Source organism: Drosophila yakuba, chromosome 3L (assembly GCF_016746365.2).
Source record: "Drosophila yakuba strain Tai18E2 chromosome 3L, Prin_Dyak_Tai18E2_2.1, whole genome shotgun sequence".
NCBI classification, from domain to species: Eukaryota; Metazoa; Arthropoda; class Insecta; order Diptera; family Drosophilidae; genus Drosophila; species Drosophila yakuba.
Window position 1 is genome coordinate 1,511,321 of NC_052529.2, and position 13,159 is coordinate 1,524,479.

The 13,159-nt window shown below is 48.1% G+C and overlaps 2 protein-coding genes across 4 annotated transcripts; one reads left to right on the forward strand and one right to left on the reverse strand.

Moving 5' to 3' along the window:
- Positions 1–538: 538 nt before the first annotated feature.
- On the reverse strand, positions 539–7,065 carry LOC6532381 (protein cueball). Its single transcript, XM_002093096.4, has 4 exons — positions 6,695–7,065; positions 1,961–3,365; positions 1,560–1,893; positions 539–1,494 (listed from the first exon to the last, which is right to left on the reverse strand). Exons 1-4 carry the CDS (start codon positions 6,786–6,788, stop codon positions 1,393–1,395), a joined length of 1,935 nt encoding a protein of 644 aa, XP_002093132.1. The 5' UTR covers positions 6,789–7,065; the 3' UTR covers positions 539–1,392.
- Positions 7,066–7,244: 179 nt separating this feature from the next.
- On the forward strand, positions 7,245–13,058 carry LOC6532382 (puromycin-sensitive aminopeptidase). 3 transcript variants are annotated; one of them, XM_002093097.3, is made up of 7 exons: positions 7,445–7,523; positions 7,755–7,820; positions 7,949–8,568; positions 9,666–10,482; positions 10,844–12,168; positions 12,227–12,349; positions 12,412–13,058. In XM_002093097.3, the coding sequence occupies exons 1-7, from the start codon at positions 7,460–7,462 to the stop codon at positions 12,622–12,624; spliced, it is 3,228 nt and encodes a 1,075-aa protein (XP_002093133.1). In that variant the 5' UTR covers positions 7,445–7,459; the 3' UTR covers positions 12,625–13,058. The 3 variants fall into 3 exon arrangements, with proteins under 3 accessions (XP_015049304.2, XP_015049307.1, XP_002093133.1); XM_015193818.2 differs by lacking the exons at positions 7,445–7,523; positions 7,755–7,820 and adding an exon at positions 7,245–7,369; XM_015193821.2 differs by lacking the exon at positions 7,755–7,820 and having other exon boundaries at positions 7,407–7,523.
- Positions 13,059–13,159: the final 101 nt, after the last annotated feature.

Here is a 13,159-nt window from a genome sequence, read left to right on the forward strand (position 1 = left end):
GTTTTGGAGAAATTGTGGAGAAACTGTGGAGAACTTGCCGTTTTAAAATTTAAACTTCCTTAAATGAAATATATATTTTTGATGTAGCCAATCAGTTTTAGGTTGGCTGCATATTTCTACCACAAGTATATAGTGAAAAACAGAAAAACATCTGCAATATCGCATAAGCAATAAAACGCGCAAGTTTGCCAAAGGAATTTGAGAGTTAAACAAAAAATATTAAAATGGAATACCCCTAGTGAGCTTATTAGTTGGATTATGCAAGCAATGCCACACTGCCATTCGAAAAAAGTCCCGAGCTGATCGCCCAAAAACACAACCGCAAGTGCACAAATTTAACTGGCCTACGTGATGTCCACAGCTTAAAGGAAGTTTAGTGCGCACAAAGGACGAAATTGCAGCCAAAAAGTGAGGTATTTTATCATATAAATATGTTGTGATGAAGACGTTCTCGAGTGACTAAGTCTGACTAATGGAAATTATGAGTGTGACGTCTGATCGGCTGTCAAACTGCAAGTAAGTGCATCCGTTTTCCAAGTACAACTGCATGTAGTTTTTCTTTATTCAACCCTTTTCTTAAGGACTACGACTAAAATTAAACTATGCATTAATATTTACAACTCTCGGTCTTTCTGTGAGAGTTTTCCCCACTGTTTTTGGTTAGTTTTTCCCGAATTTTCTCAAGTAATGCACGATGGAGATGGTGGTGGGAGCTTATCACACCGATAAGGCATGATTTTGCGCATTGTGGGTGAGGAGGTTTTTCATTGTTCTAGTATCGAAAGTATTCACAACAAGGGGAAGCAGGAACTTGGACAGTGACGCACTTGAATGGATAAATTACAACAGCTTATGGTGTAAAGATCGCAATCACAATGCTCTTGGTATCCGTGCGTAATCCGTTTTTAAAGCTAATGTCAGTCGCGCGACTTGCATTCATTTCAAACATGACGAATTCAAAGTAAAAACCGAATAAAAATTAAGAAATCAAAAAATGGTGAACAAATTATGATGTAGCTTTGAGCTAAAATCCTAATTCTGGCGTAAAATGATCCTACGAATAAATTAACGAGACCGAAGAACGCTCCCAAAATCGCTAAGTACAAATGTGGCTTCGGCTTAAGTAAATGGTTTGGTTTGGCGAGTGTTAAGTGTCCCAGGCGAGTGTTCAGTTTTGGGCTGCTTTTGCTGTGGTGGCTGTTGCTGTTGCTGGTTGGTTCCTAGTAGTGCTGATTGCCTGGGTGAGCACCTTGGCGGCTAACGGGGTCGAGGGCCGGGCGGGCAGCAGCTTTTCAAGCTCGAATACACCAAATCCGCACTCGACGACGGCGACTATCACAAGGTTCAGTTTTGAGGGGCAGGCTGGGCAGTTGGTTGTCCGTCTGCCGCGCTCTAGTACAGGTCATCCTCCATGTTGTGGATGAGAATCTTCTTGTCCTCCTTGCAGCTGGACTTGGACAGCGTCTGCTCCACCAGCTTGGGATCGAAACAGGGCTGCGAAATGCAAACGAAAAGCTAGTTAGAGAATTTCCAGGGAAACATGGTTGGTACCCTCTTACCGTTTCGCAGATGTTCATGTTGCAGCAGTTCTCTATCGTGATCTCGCACTGCTCGGTGGCCAGTGGGCGGTTGGTGAGCGGCGTGTCTCCTGCCGAGTTCGTTCTGGCCTGCTTGCGAACAACAAAGGTCTTCCTGATGCGTGGGCGCTTGGGTTTGTACAGGCGACGGATTCCATGAACGATCACAGCCACCAGCAGCAGGCTAGACACAATGCCCACGACGAGGATGATGATCACGCTGCTTGTCCACACGGTGGGCGTAAGGCATACCTCCAAGTGCTGGTACTGCGGAACAGCAATGTTGGTGCTATTGCCTTGAGCCAGTTCCTCACAGCTGACAGGGTGGAAAAGTGAAAAATTAGCTGGAGCTTTCTAGGCATTCACTAGTGTAGCAAACTTACATGCTGTGACAGCCGAAGGGCACATACATCTCCGGCTCGTGTTTCAACAGACGGCAGAAGAGGGAGCATATCTCCGTGGAGTTCTGCTCGCAGCGAGCTCCTCCAAACTTGGCGGGACACTCACAGGTGGGCGCTTCGTTCTCCTCTTTGGACGCCCGACAGTGACCACCATTAAGGCACAGTCCAGCGCACACGCTCACCTCGCAGCGCTCGCCCGTGAATCCCGGCTGGCAGTAGCACTTGGGGTAGGCCGACTCCGACATCTGGCATGTGCCGTGGACGCAGTAGTTGTGGCACTCGCGGATCTCGCAACGGGAACCCTTGAAGCCTGTGGGGCAGATGCACAGATCGGTGGCAGCCTTGTATTCGCCGTTGTTCATGCAACGCTCGTTTTCGAGTACTTTCATCTTCTGGTCCAGCAGTGAGCTTACTTCGAACTTCCTGCTCTGCTCATCCACGCGCTGCTTCACCTTGCGCACAATGCTGGCGCAATGGTGGTCCTTTTGCAGCCTCTGGTAGAAACCGGTGCGAGCCACAATGCCGCGCGCCTCCTCGCTGAGATTGGCAACGCGCACCAGCGGACAGTCCTCGGCCACCGGCTCCGGGTCCTTGAAGTCCGTGGCATCCGTGGAATCCTCCTCCTCTGGCTTGCTCGTGGTGGTAACCCGAATCACCGGCACTTTCGGGTGACTCCAAACAGACCTGGTAGTACGGTCCGTCCAGTAGATCGCATCGTTGGTCACGGCCAGGTTCAGGGGCTCGTGGTGCTTGTCCTTCAGCACCACCTGACGATCGGAACCGTCCAGCTTGGAGCTCTCCACCGAGAAGAACACGCCCTTCAGGTCGTCAATCCAGAAGAGCCGATCCGACAGCTGATCCACCACAATGCCCCTGGGCATATCAATGTCGGAGTTGACGATCACGGTCCTATTGCTGCCATCCAGATCGATCCTCTCCACGGTGGGATGCGTGACGTTCGAGTTCGTCCAGTACAGCTTGCGGCGACACACATCCACGGCCACGCCATCGGGTCGTCCACCCTCCGCGCTCAGATCCACCAGAACCTTGGGCGTCGCAGAGCCGTGAATGGAAGCGAAGAAGATCTTCCTTTGCTCGGTGTCCGACCAGAAGAGGTTCGTGGTCAGTGGATCGTAGGCTAGTCCTGCCACTGACTCATTGCCCGTGCGTGCGATCGTTTGCTCCACCACGTGGTTGGCGGCAATGAGATCCCTTTTCAGGGAGAATATGCTGCCGTTCCGGTGCTTCAGGTCGTTGAAGTAGATCAGCTCCTCCGACTCGTCGAAGGTCAGGGCGGACAGCTCGTCGAACTCGTGGGCGGCGGTGGCTATCGTCTGCCAGGAGCTGTCCATGAACTGGATCTTCGTCCTCAGCGTGACGGCAAAGTCTGCAATGCAAGATATTTAGAGATTAGTCAGGAGTTAAATAAGGGAATCAGAAAAGGTCTGCCTTCATTTGTTTGGCGTTTGTTTATGTTGAATTAGTCTTATCGATCGCTGAATAAATGAAGGAAACCAACTAGTTTTTCTACGCGGACTTATTTACCGACCAATCACTGGCATGACAGCTACGTGATCAGCATAGTGATTCACTTGGTCTTGGCAATGTAGATCATTCATAACGTTAGGATAATCGAATGTATATCTGAGCAATCTAATCTACACTTAGATATGATGTTGTGCAAATGGAAAGTAGTTTCTGGAGGCCTTGCAGGTTCGGCAAACGTGCCAGATAGCATCACTCCGGCACATCGATAAGAGTAAGACCCCGTGCTTTATTTGCGGAAATTAAGCTCAATCAAAAGGCGAAGGCTCCAAATTGTCGAGCCCCCGTCGACGGTCATCAAAGTTGCCAAAAGTGGCGCAAATTCCAATCAAGCCTCGCCATTTGTGGAAATTGCGACTCGAATTGAGTTTTGCAACAATATTCAGGCAGTGAATTGCCAACGAACTGCGTTTTATTTATATTAATTGATTACTTAATGCCGCCGCGGAAAATCTAACGTCCCGTTCCAAGCCATCAGAACCTGAAATGTGTCTCAGGTCTGGAGTCTAGACTGATAAGGCGTTGTAAATTAGTCAACAGGCGACGAGGATCTGAAGACGTCAACCTGCGAAAGCCGAGGGAAGTCCCATTGATACGTAACGTCAATCTGACTTGACCTGCCAAGTCAGCCATAATCACTTGGGAGCCTTCTATACGGTCATTCAAGGCTATTTCTGGTATCTGATTCTGAGTCTCAGTTATAAATCAAGATTTGTGTATATTGGATAAGCGGGTGTAAAACCTTTTTATTAGCCACTTAAGTCTGTCTCAGATTCTGATGCATTTCAATGCATGAGCTAAGCGCTCAAGACAGAAACACCTGAAGCCTGAAGCATTTCGATTCAGTATCAGCTCCCTAATCAATGGCAACCTTGAAATTTGTACACAAAAACATGGCCGCCTCAAGTTCGGTGTGCAAAACAATGGTGGCCAGATTTGATAAGAGGTGATCCGCACCGAAATCCGACTTCGCCCGCACTTCCTCCCCCCCTTTCACCCACGATTGCCAAATCCCAAACGAGATCCGAGAACCTGTTGCCAACGTTCTGGGGGGCGTGGCGTTTGCTTAATTAGTCAGACAGGTGGGCAAATGCGACACCTGCTGCCGTGCAAGCGAGTTAAACAAACAATCCTGACTCGCTGCTTTCAGCTTCTCTCCCAGGAAATGGGAAAACTGCAGCTGGCGGAACAGAATCCGAAATGGCAGCAGTTCCGCATCGGATTGGATCTGCTTGTCGCAGGTGTTGTGAAAGTGTCAGTTCCTTAAACAATGGCCATAACCCCATAACCAATCGATCAGATCGATAATCCATCAGCGGCGACCTGGTCATTGGCCCTAGTTTAATGGCCAAAACACCTTTCTAGGTCACTGTCGCGGGGGAGAATAGCAAAAGACCCAAACAAACACCTAGATGTCAGGGAAACAAGTTATTTTGGGCTATAATGGCATCGCGTCTCAGAAAATCCTAGTTGTTAGTTATTGGTTATTCATGATTCATGCATATATTTCCCACAAGCTGGCCAATTATCGATGGTTGTAAAAAGAGCCGCAAAAACAACGCATAGCCTAGCCTAGCCAGCATTTACCACTCGAATCGGAGTTGCGAACGAACCTTTCCGTCGACCTTCTCGTTTGAGGTCAACGTTTTTATCGATGCAGAAAATGCTAGATTGGCTGTATACCACAATTGCCTAGTTCGTAGGCACAGCTACACTAATGTGAAAATTAGTTTTTTTTCAACTGTGATAAGCGTTTTCTAAGCAATGCATCATCATATCGTTTCTTGAAGTGGAATGTTATAAGTCACAAAAATGGCCAACTTAAGTGATTGTGAATTGTGAAGTGCGTGAAACAGTAGGATAAACTGTTCCTGCTCCTTGAGCACAGCCTGGTTCTAACCTGACATCAAGTGAAGTGATTGCGGCCATGGTTTACAATGGGCTACTTGAAAAGCCCGATAGAAGAACGGTGGGGCGTACTTCCTATGACCAGCCAGCAATATAACTCATGAAATAGCCGGTATCTCGTTAAATGCCAGTTCGATATGGGGTTTCTTGGCGTCACGGTGCGATTTCCACACATTAGCATTATCTCTGAGCGATCAAGTGCTAATGGAACGCTCGGAAAAGTTCCCGGTTCGCACGTGGGCTTATGGCTATATGCTGTGTGTTGTGACCAGATCGGGTTCCAAGTGCTCATTCAGTATGATTCTGGGTTAATTTACACATGCAATCTGTGCTCGCCCGATTAGAAGGGAATTAAATGGATCTTTCGCCTCGGATTACGATTCAAAAATTCCAAGACAGTCGCCAGCGGGTTTTAAGTTATACAGCCATACACCCCGCAGCTCTTCGTTTGAAACCGAAACTGAAACCCACGGAGCTGAAGAAACTTTAGAAATCGCAGCACCAGCAGTCTCCGAAATCTAAACAAACCGGCAAACCCGGTGCTGTGGCATACGTGACAAAGTAAATCGGCCACATGGCTGCTCGAGTGGTGGCAAATGCCGTGTACAGGGCAACTTCTCCCTGATGAACCCTTGACTTGCCTACGATTCCCATTCATGGGCTGAAAATTCGTGTTTTCGTAGAGTTCGAATCAATTTCAAATTCAAATATTCACCTTCGCCTGATGGTAGGAGGATTTCCAGATTGGAAAGTTGGAACTCAACGAACTTGAAACATTTCGGGAAGGTTCAACTGTAATTTACGGTTGGTTTTTGCCGGCCACGTTGAACCCAAGTAAATAGAGTGTGAGAGAGAGAGAGAGTGGGAGAGAAATGCTTCCAGGGGAAAGCGCACCAACAACATAACGCCTAATAACAATGAGTATCTGGCATTAGAATTTGGCCATTAGTTATCAGTTAAAAGCGACGTGTGCATTGATAGCAAAAGCGCGCCTCTGCCACTGATAAAGGAGATAAAAATGAAATCGCTCCGAACGGGGCAGCTCCGATAGTCAGCTGATAGCAGGCATGCTACTGCTAATGTCAAGCGATTACATAAGACCACCCTTCACTGCCTGCATTGTTTATGTCGAATTGATTTCTAATTCTAAAAAGTGACCGCGGATTGAAGGTTAAGCTCCAGGGTTGCCAGAGGGCCAGCAGGTGCTCCTGCTCCTGCTAACTGTTCTTTTCCTCTTCACTTCCCACTGGAAGCTGCTCTTACCCCACTCCAGTGGCGTTCCATGTGTAGGGGACAGCAGGCATGTGGCAAGTAGTAAAACTAACAGCACATCCATTCCAAATCGGATCCGGATCATCGTACAGGTGGATTATATAGCCAATGAATACCTGCGATTGCACAATCGCCTGGCTTTATGGTTAGGTTGCGGGAGTTGGAAGCGCCTGGCCGTAGTTCCTGTTGGCCTGGCCAGTTGGAGGGGATTTTGCGCGAAAGAAGGATAGGGAAGAGCGCGCTATTTTTACGGACTTTTGGAGGGGGCTTCAAAGTACGCGCCGCGGGAACCGCTTACGACCTTTCGATCCGACAAGTTTTCTTAAACTAACTTTTAAATTGACTTGATTTGATCGGAGGTTGCACATAGTGGCGGGGAATCATAGATATGATTGTGAAATATATCGATATGTTCCGATGTTTTGCGATGTTTCTGATGTCTATCGGGACTTCCGTTCTCGTCGGCAAAAATACTGCTTTAGCAATCTCAACAGTTTATTTGCTAAGCAGATAAATAAAACACGTAGCTTATGTCCCAAAAATCACAAAGCACATCTGCTGTTGTATTTACACTACGGCAAGTCAAAAATCTAGTTTTCGAAATAAAGAATAACAGCAATAATTTTCAAACTACACGTAACGGCTGGAAACGAGCGGACAGTGTTGGTAAGTGTGCCGCATTTTACACACTATCTGCTGTAGAGTTGCGCCGCTGCTAGTGTTTTTATTTTCATTTTCAATTTTTTCGGGCCAGTCATGTACAAAAATGCACTGAAAGGTGGTATTCGCACGGCCAAGCAGGCTTGGAAGTTAAAAAACGGTGATTACACAATGTTTTCAGTCAGTGCAGTTTGGCATTTAGCGGGTTGCGTGGGCGGCGGAACAGCTGATCGGGGGTCTGACGGCCCACTTCCAGTCGTTCCACTTTCCAAGTGGGCCACTCGAAGCATGTTGTTCGCTGCCGCCGCATATTGTTCGTTTTTTCTCCGCTAAATTAAAATCCGGAGTACAACTAGAATCGGTAATTAATTGCTAGTAATTGTACTTGCAGAACTGGGCAAACTCAACTTGGACTTGGCCAAGGCAAATTCAGATTTCGAGCAGCATTTGTGCGAAGGTTTGCCAACGCTTGCCCTATTACCCCGCCCCCTCCAAACTCGATAGCTAATCAAATAACAACGCTTATCAGTGCATTTCACGCTTGTCTCCCAGTGCTAACCAGCTTCTCCCACTTCACACTTCCAGCCGCCAGATATACTCAGAGTTGCTACCTACCCGCCAGAAACACCCTGAGAACACCCTTGTTGCTACTAAAAACGTCAGGCGATAACAACAGCTCCCCCCGAATCGTTGCTAACCATAATCGGAAAGCTCCAGTTAACCCCCCGGAGCAGCCGAAACCGAACTCCAGCGGAGCAGCAGATAAGACCACCTCAGTAAAGCATCTTTTTCGAGCAGAAAGCGGCCACCTCAACGCGCTAATCTCGTCAAAGCAATTCGTGAAGGTGCAAAAGCAGTTCTACAGGGACTTCTCTTCCGTTTCACTTGGAGCCCCTCTGAAGAGCTGTGACGCTCCATTGCTGGGAGATTTGTGCAGTCAGTATCGCGCCATTCTCGCTCACACATCAGCGGACGTGATTCCAGGCCAGGATCGCCATAATCCAGGGTGCAACTATCAGCAGAGCAGGCGGGCACACACACAGCTACTGAGCAAGGAGCAGCAACTGGAGCAGGAGCGCAAGATGGCCCAGAAGGCAAAGTTCGAGAGGCTGCCCACCAATGTGGTTCCACGACACTACGAGCTCCTCCTGCAGCCCAATCTCAAGGAGTTCACCTTCACGGGCAAGACCGTAGTGCAAGTCAATGTGAGTACAGAGGGCCTTGGGTCTTGGGCCATGGTGTTCAGCTAGTAAGCGGTTTCAGTTAGGGAGTTGCGACTGTATCCTCCGTCTCTTTCCATTTCTCTTCGCTCCAGCCACTTTCACTTTTCCCGCATTGTTATTTTCTGCGCCCCATTGTGTGAACTTTTTCCTCTGACGTGTGCAAAAATATTTCGGATCTGGTTGGATCGCATCGGATCGGACAATCTCCTTGTTAACTCTTGTTTCTCTTTATGCTGCAATTTGCATGCAAGCAAACACACAGACTGATGGGCAGATATAGAGATATAGATACGAGTACACCCACTAGGAAGTGCGATTTCTTTGTCGGCAGAAGGAATGACTGGCGAATTGGACATGGCACTCGAGGGTACCGCGCAAAATTATTCGAGACAATCTCTTTTTGCAAACGCCGCTCATAACGGTGGATTTTGTTTACGTTTTGTTTGCGTCAGCGGCGGAAATGATAATCCACTCAAAAGTCGCACTTTTAATACCCTTAAACCAAGATCAACTTAAGCGCGGACATTGGTACTTCTAACCAAATACAAAATCTATAAACTAACATAAATTTCTTGGAGTTTAGAAACTTATCCTTTCTATATAAATAATATCAATACAAGCTTAGTTAAAATTCTTTAAATTAGTCTTAAAGATACATATCAATGAAGTGCAAAATTATTCATCTCTTATAAAAGCCTTTACTGGTTATTCATATAAATCAACAAAAATGTTTTCAAGCTGCGAGCTTATGCAAATTGGTAATTCTTTTTAAGACGGCGTTTAAAGGAGAAAGAATTACGATACCATTAGGTTAGTTCATAAACTAGAGATTCAATCGATTGGATCCTCCCTTGGTCAGTGTATGAATTTCGCCAAAAACTCGTTTTGAACGCTTTGATCGCCTGGCTTAAGCCGGAAACCTACAACAAAGTCCAGAAAGCCGCATTTCTACGACCTTGAAGTAACTGTTTGTGGGTTCTGGCCATTCTTGTCGACCAACTCGGCTAACTGTTTCTGCTGACTGGTTTTGGGCTTAAAGTTTCGGGTTGCTCACCTAACGGTTACTGATTATTTTGCAGGTCAAGGAGCCCACTACTCAGATAACCCTGAATGCCCTGGACATTGTGCTCGATTCGGTGGAGCTCCACTATGAGTGCAGCAAACTGAAGCCCGAGAAGATAGTGTACTCCGCGGAAAATGAGACGGCCACGCTGGAGTTTGCCCAAGAGATTCCGGCGGAGACTCAGGGCGTACTGCACATGTCCTTCACGGGCGAGTTGAACGACAAGATGAAGGGCTTCTACAGGAGCAAGTACTTCGGGCCGAACGGCGATGAGCGCTATGCGGGCGTCACCCAGTTTGAGGCCACCGATGCCCGACGCTGCTTCCCCTGCTGGGACGAGCCCGCCATCAAAGCCACCTTCGACATCACACTGGTGGTGCCCAAGGATCGGGTGGCTCTGTCGAACATGCCGGTCATCAAGGAGGATTCTCTGCCAGACGGCCTGCGACGAGTGCGCTTCGACCGCACGCCCATCATGTCCACCTACCTGGTGGCCGTCGTTGTGGGCGAGTACGACTATGTCGAGGGCAAGTCCGACGATGGCGTCCTCGTCAGGGTTTTCACACCCGTTGGCAAACGCGAGCAGGGAACCTTCGCTCTGGAGGTGGCAACCAAGGTGCTGCCGTACTACAAGGACTACTTCAACATCGCCTATCCGCTGCCCAAGATGGACCTCATTGCCATCTCCGACTTCTCTGCCGGCGCCATGGAAAACTGGGGCCTGGTCACCTATCGCGAGACCTTCGTGCTAGTGGATCCCAAGAACACCTCGCTGATGCGCAAGCAGTCGATTGCACTGACAGTGGGTCACGAGATTGCCCATCAGTGGTTCGGTGAGTACTACTTTCCATATCCGGTAACAACGAAACCACGAGGATTGCCCTCATTGCTCTGATCCCTCAGTGGGATTGTCTTAAAATTCACCAGCAGTCTTTACACAGTCTTCAAGATCAGTTCTGATTCACTGATGTATTCAGTTCAGCTCGTCTGACGCAGAAGCACCTGAAACCCAATTTGGTATTCAGATAGCTTAGGAATCGATTCTACAATAGGGTTTTAGTGTCAATGTCTTGACTCCGATGTTTAAAATTTATCAGTTTTGGGTAATCCCTGGTTGATGACCTTTAATATTTCTGAACTTAAATTATCTTAATTATCCTTCCATAAATCTCTAATCAATCCATTTAACTGTAGGCAATCTGGTAACTATGGAGTGGTGGACCCATCTTTGGTTGAACGAGGGCTATGCCTCTTTCGTGGAGTTCCTGTGCGTACATCACCTTTTCCCCGAGTACGATATCTGGACGCAGTTCGTCACAGACATGTACACGCGAGCCCTGGAGCTGGACTCTTTGAAGAACTCGCATCCCATCGAGGTGCCCGTAGGCCATCCGTCCGAAATCGACGAGATCTTCGATGAGATCAGCTACAATAAGGGTGCTTCGGTGATTCGCATGCTGCACGACTACATCGGCGAGGATACCTTCAGAAAGGGCATGAATCTGTATCTAACTCGTCATCAGTACGGAAACACCTGCACCGAGGACTTGTGGGCTGCTCTGCAAGAAGCCAGCTCCAAGAATGTGGGCGAAGTGATGTCCTCGTGGACACAGCACAAGGGCTTCCCAGTGGTTAGCGTCGAGTCGGAACAAACAGGCAAGAACCAACGTCTGCTGCGCCTCAAGCAGTGCAAGTTCACGGCCGATGGCTCGCAGGCGGACGAGAATTGCCTCTGGGTGGTGCCCATTTCGGTGTCCACCGCCAAGAATCCCACAGGGATCGCCAAGACCTTCCTGCTGGACAAGCCCTCAATGGAGGTGACCCTCGACAACGTCGATGAGGACGATTGGATCAAGATTAATCCGGGAACAGTGGGTTACTATCGCACCCGCTATTCGCAAGAAATGTTGGAACAGCTGATGCCTGCAGTGGAAAAGATGGAGCTGCCGCCTCTAGATCGCCTGGGATTAATCGATGATATGTTTGCCATGGTGCAGGCGGGTCACGCAAGTACTGCCGACGTTCTGGCTCTGGTGGATTCGTACAGAAACGAGACGAACTACACGGTGTGGACTGCTATCACCAATTCGCTTACCAATCTGCACATTCTTATCTCGCACACCGATCTCATGGAGGACTTCCATCGCTTCGGAAGGAATCTGTACGAGCCGGTGGCCTATCGCCTTGGCTGGGAGCCACGCGATGGCGAGAATCACCTGGACACTTTGCTCAGGAGCCTGGTGCTCACCCGCTTGGTCTCCTTCCGCAGCAGCGACACCATCGAAGAGGCGCAAAACCGCTTCCGCAGTCACGTGAACGGCACAGAACTGCTGCCGGCTGATCTGCGCACCACGTGCTACAAGGCTGTCCTGCAGGATGGCGACGAAAAGATCTTTGAGGAGATGCTTGATCTGTACAGAGCCACCGATTTGCATGAGGAACAGGACCGTATCTCGCGAGCTTTGGGTTGTTGCGGGGATGTTTCGCTGTTGCGTCGTGTCATTGACTTTGCCATGTCGGTGGGTATTCCTCATCTCAGAAAAAAGGCATATTAATTTATCTATTTAATATCTTTAGGGTGAAGTGAGGGCTCAGGACTCTGTGTTTGTAATTGTCGCCGTGGCCATCAACCCCAAGGGTCGTGACATGGCTTGGGACTTCTTTAAGGAGAACAACAAACAGCTCCTGGAACGCTACCAGGTGAGTGGACCACCATTTGTTTATATAGGTTTAAATATACAAATATCCATTTGTGGTTTCAGGGTGGCTTTCTACTTTCCCGTCTGATTAAGTATCTCATCGAGAACTTCGCTTCTGAGGAGCGCGCCAAAGAGGTGGAAGAGTTCTTCCAGGTCAACCAAATCCCCGGCTGCGAGCGTACTGTATCTCAGGCGGTGGAGACGATCCGCCTCAACGCCGCCTGGCTGCAGCGTGATCGCGATCAGTTGGCGACGTTCCTCAGGGATGACGAATAAACGTTATTGCGCTCGCCAGCATACCAAAGCATTTAACAACAATCACCAGCAGTGTAACCACAGCAACGCAGCACCATCAAGAGCACCAGTAAAACTACAGCTAATATCTCCATAACACCACACGACCAAAGCCGTCACAAATGAAGAAAACAAAGGGCAAACGTACTCCTAAAGATGAAAGCCAAATAGGTTAGCTTTAGTCAAGGATCCACCTACAGCCACTGCTCCAACCGGGCGTGCTTACATACGAGTATATTAATTGACTACTCGCCCTAACACAAGGGCGGACTTGGACGCAGACCCCTAGCAGCATTTAAGACCCCTAAGCTTATCGAATGTGTATTTCCATTCAACATTTCTATCCCCTGAAAATTATGTACGTGTTGAGTTTATTACAATAAATAAATGCAATTCCTAGTAAGAGTCAAAACCAATTGAAGGCGAATTATTTAATTGAATGTGCATTCGGGTATTTAGAAAGCAGACAATTCAATTTAAAAAATTAACGAAGTTTAGTGAACTATCTTGCTACTAA

What these genes read in the sequence shown, in the direction of transcription:
- LOC6532381 (XM_002093096.4), bottom strand. Translation starts at nt 6,788, where the DNA reads ATGATCCGGATCCGATTTGGAATGGATGTGCTGTTAGTTTTACTACTT. An exon ending in TGGAACGCCACTGGAGTGGG is followed by an intron (nt 3,366 to 6,694) that starts GTAAGAGCAGCT and finishes CTTGCATTGCAG; the next exon opens with ACTTTGCCGTCACGCTGAGG. An exon ending in ACATGAACATCTGCGAAACG is followed by an intron (nt 1,495 to 1,559) that starts GTAAGAGGGTAC and finishes TGCATTTCGCAG; the next exon opens with CCCTGTTTCGATCCCAAGCT.
- LOC6532382 (XM_002093097.3), top strand. Translation starts at nt 7,460, where the DNA reads ATGTACAAAAATGCACTGAAAGGTGGTATTCGCACGGCCAAGCAGGCT. An exon ending in CGAGCAGCATTTGTGCGAAG is followed by an intron (nt 7,821 to 7,948) that starts GTTTGCCAACGC and finishes TCACACTTCCAG; the next exon opens with CCGCCAGATATACTCAGAGT. An exon ending in AGACCGTAGTGCAAGTCAAT is followed by an intron (nt 8,569 to 9,665) that starts GTGAGTACAGAG and finishes ATTATTTTGCAG; the next exon opens with GTCAAGGAGCCCACTACTCA.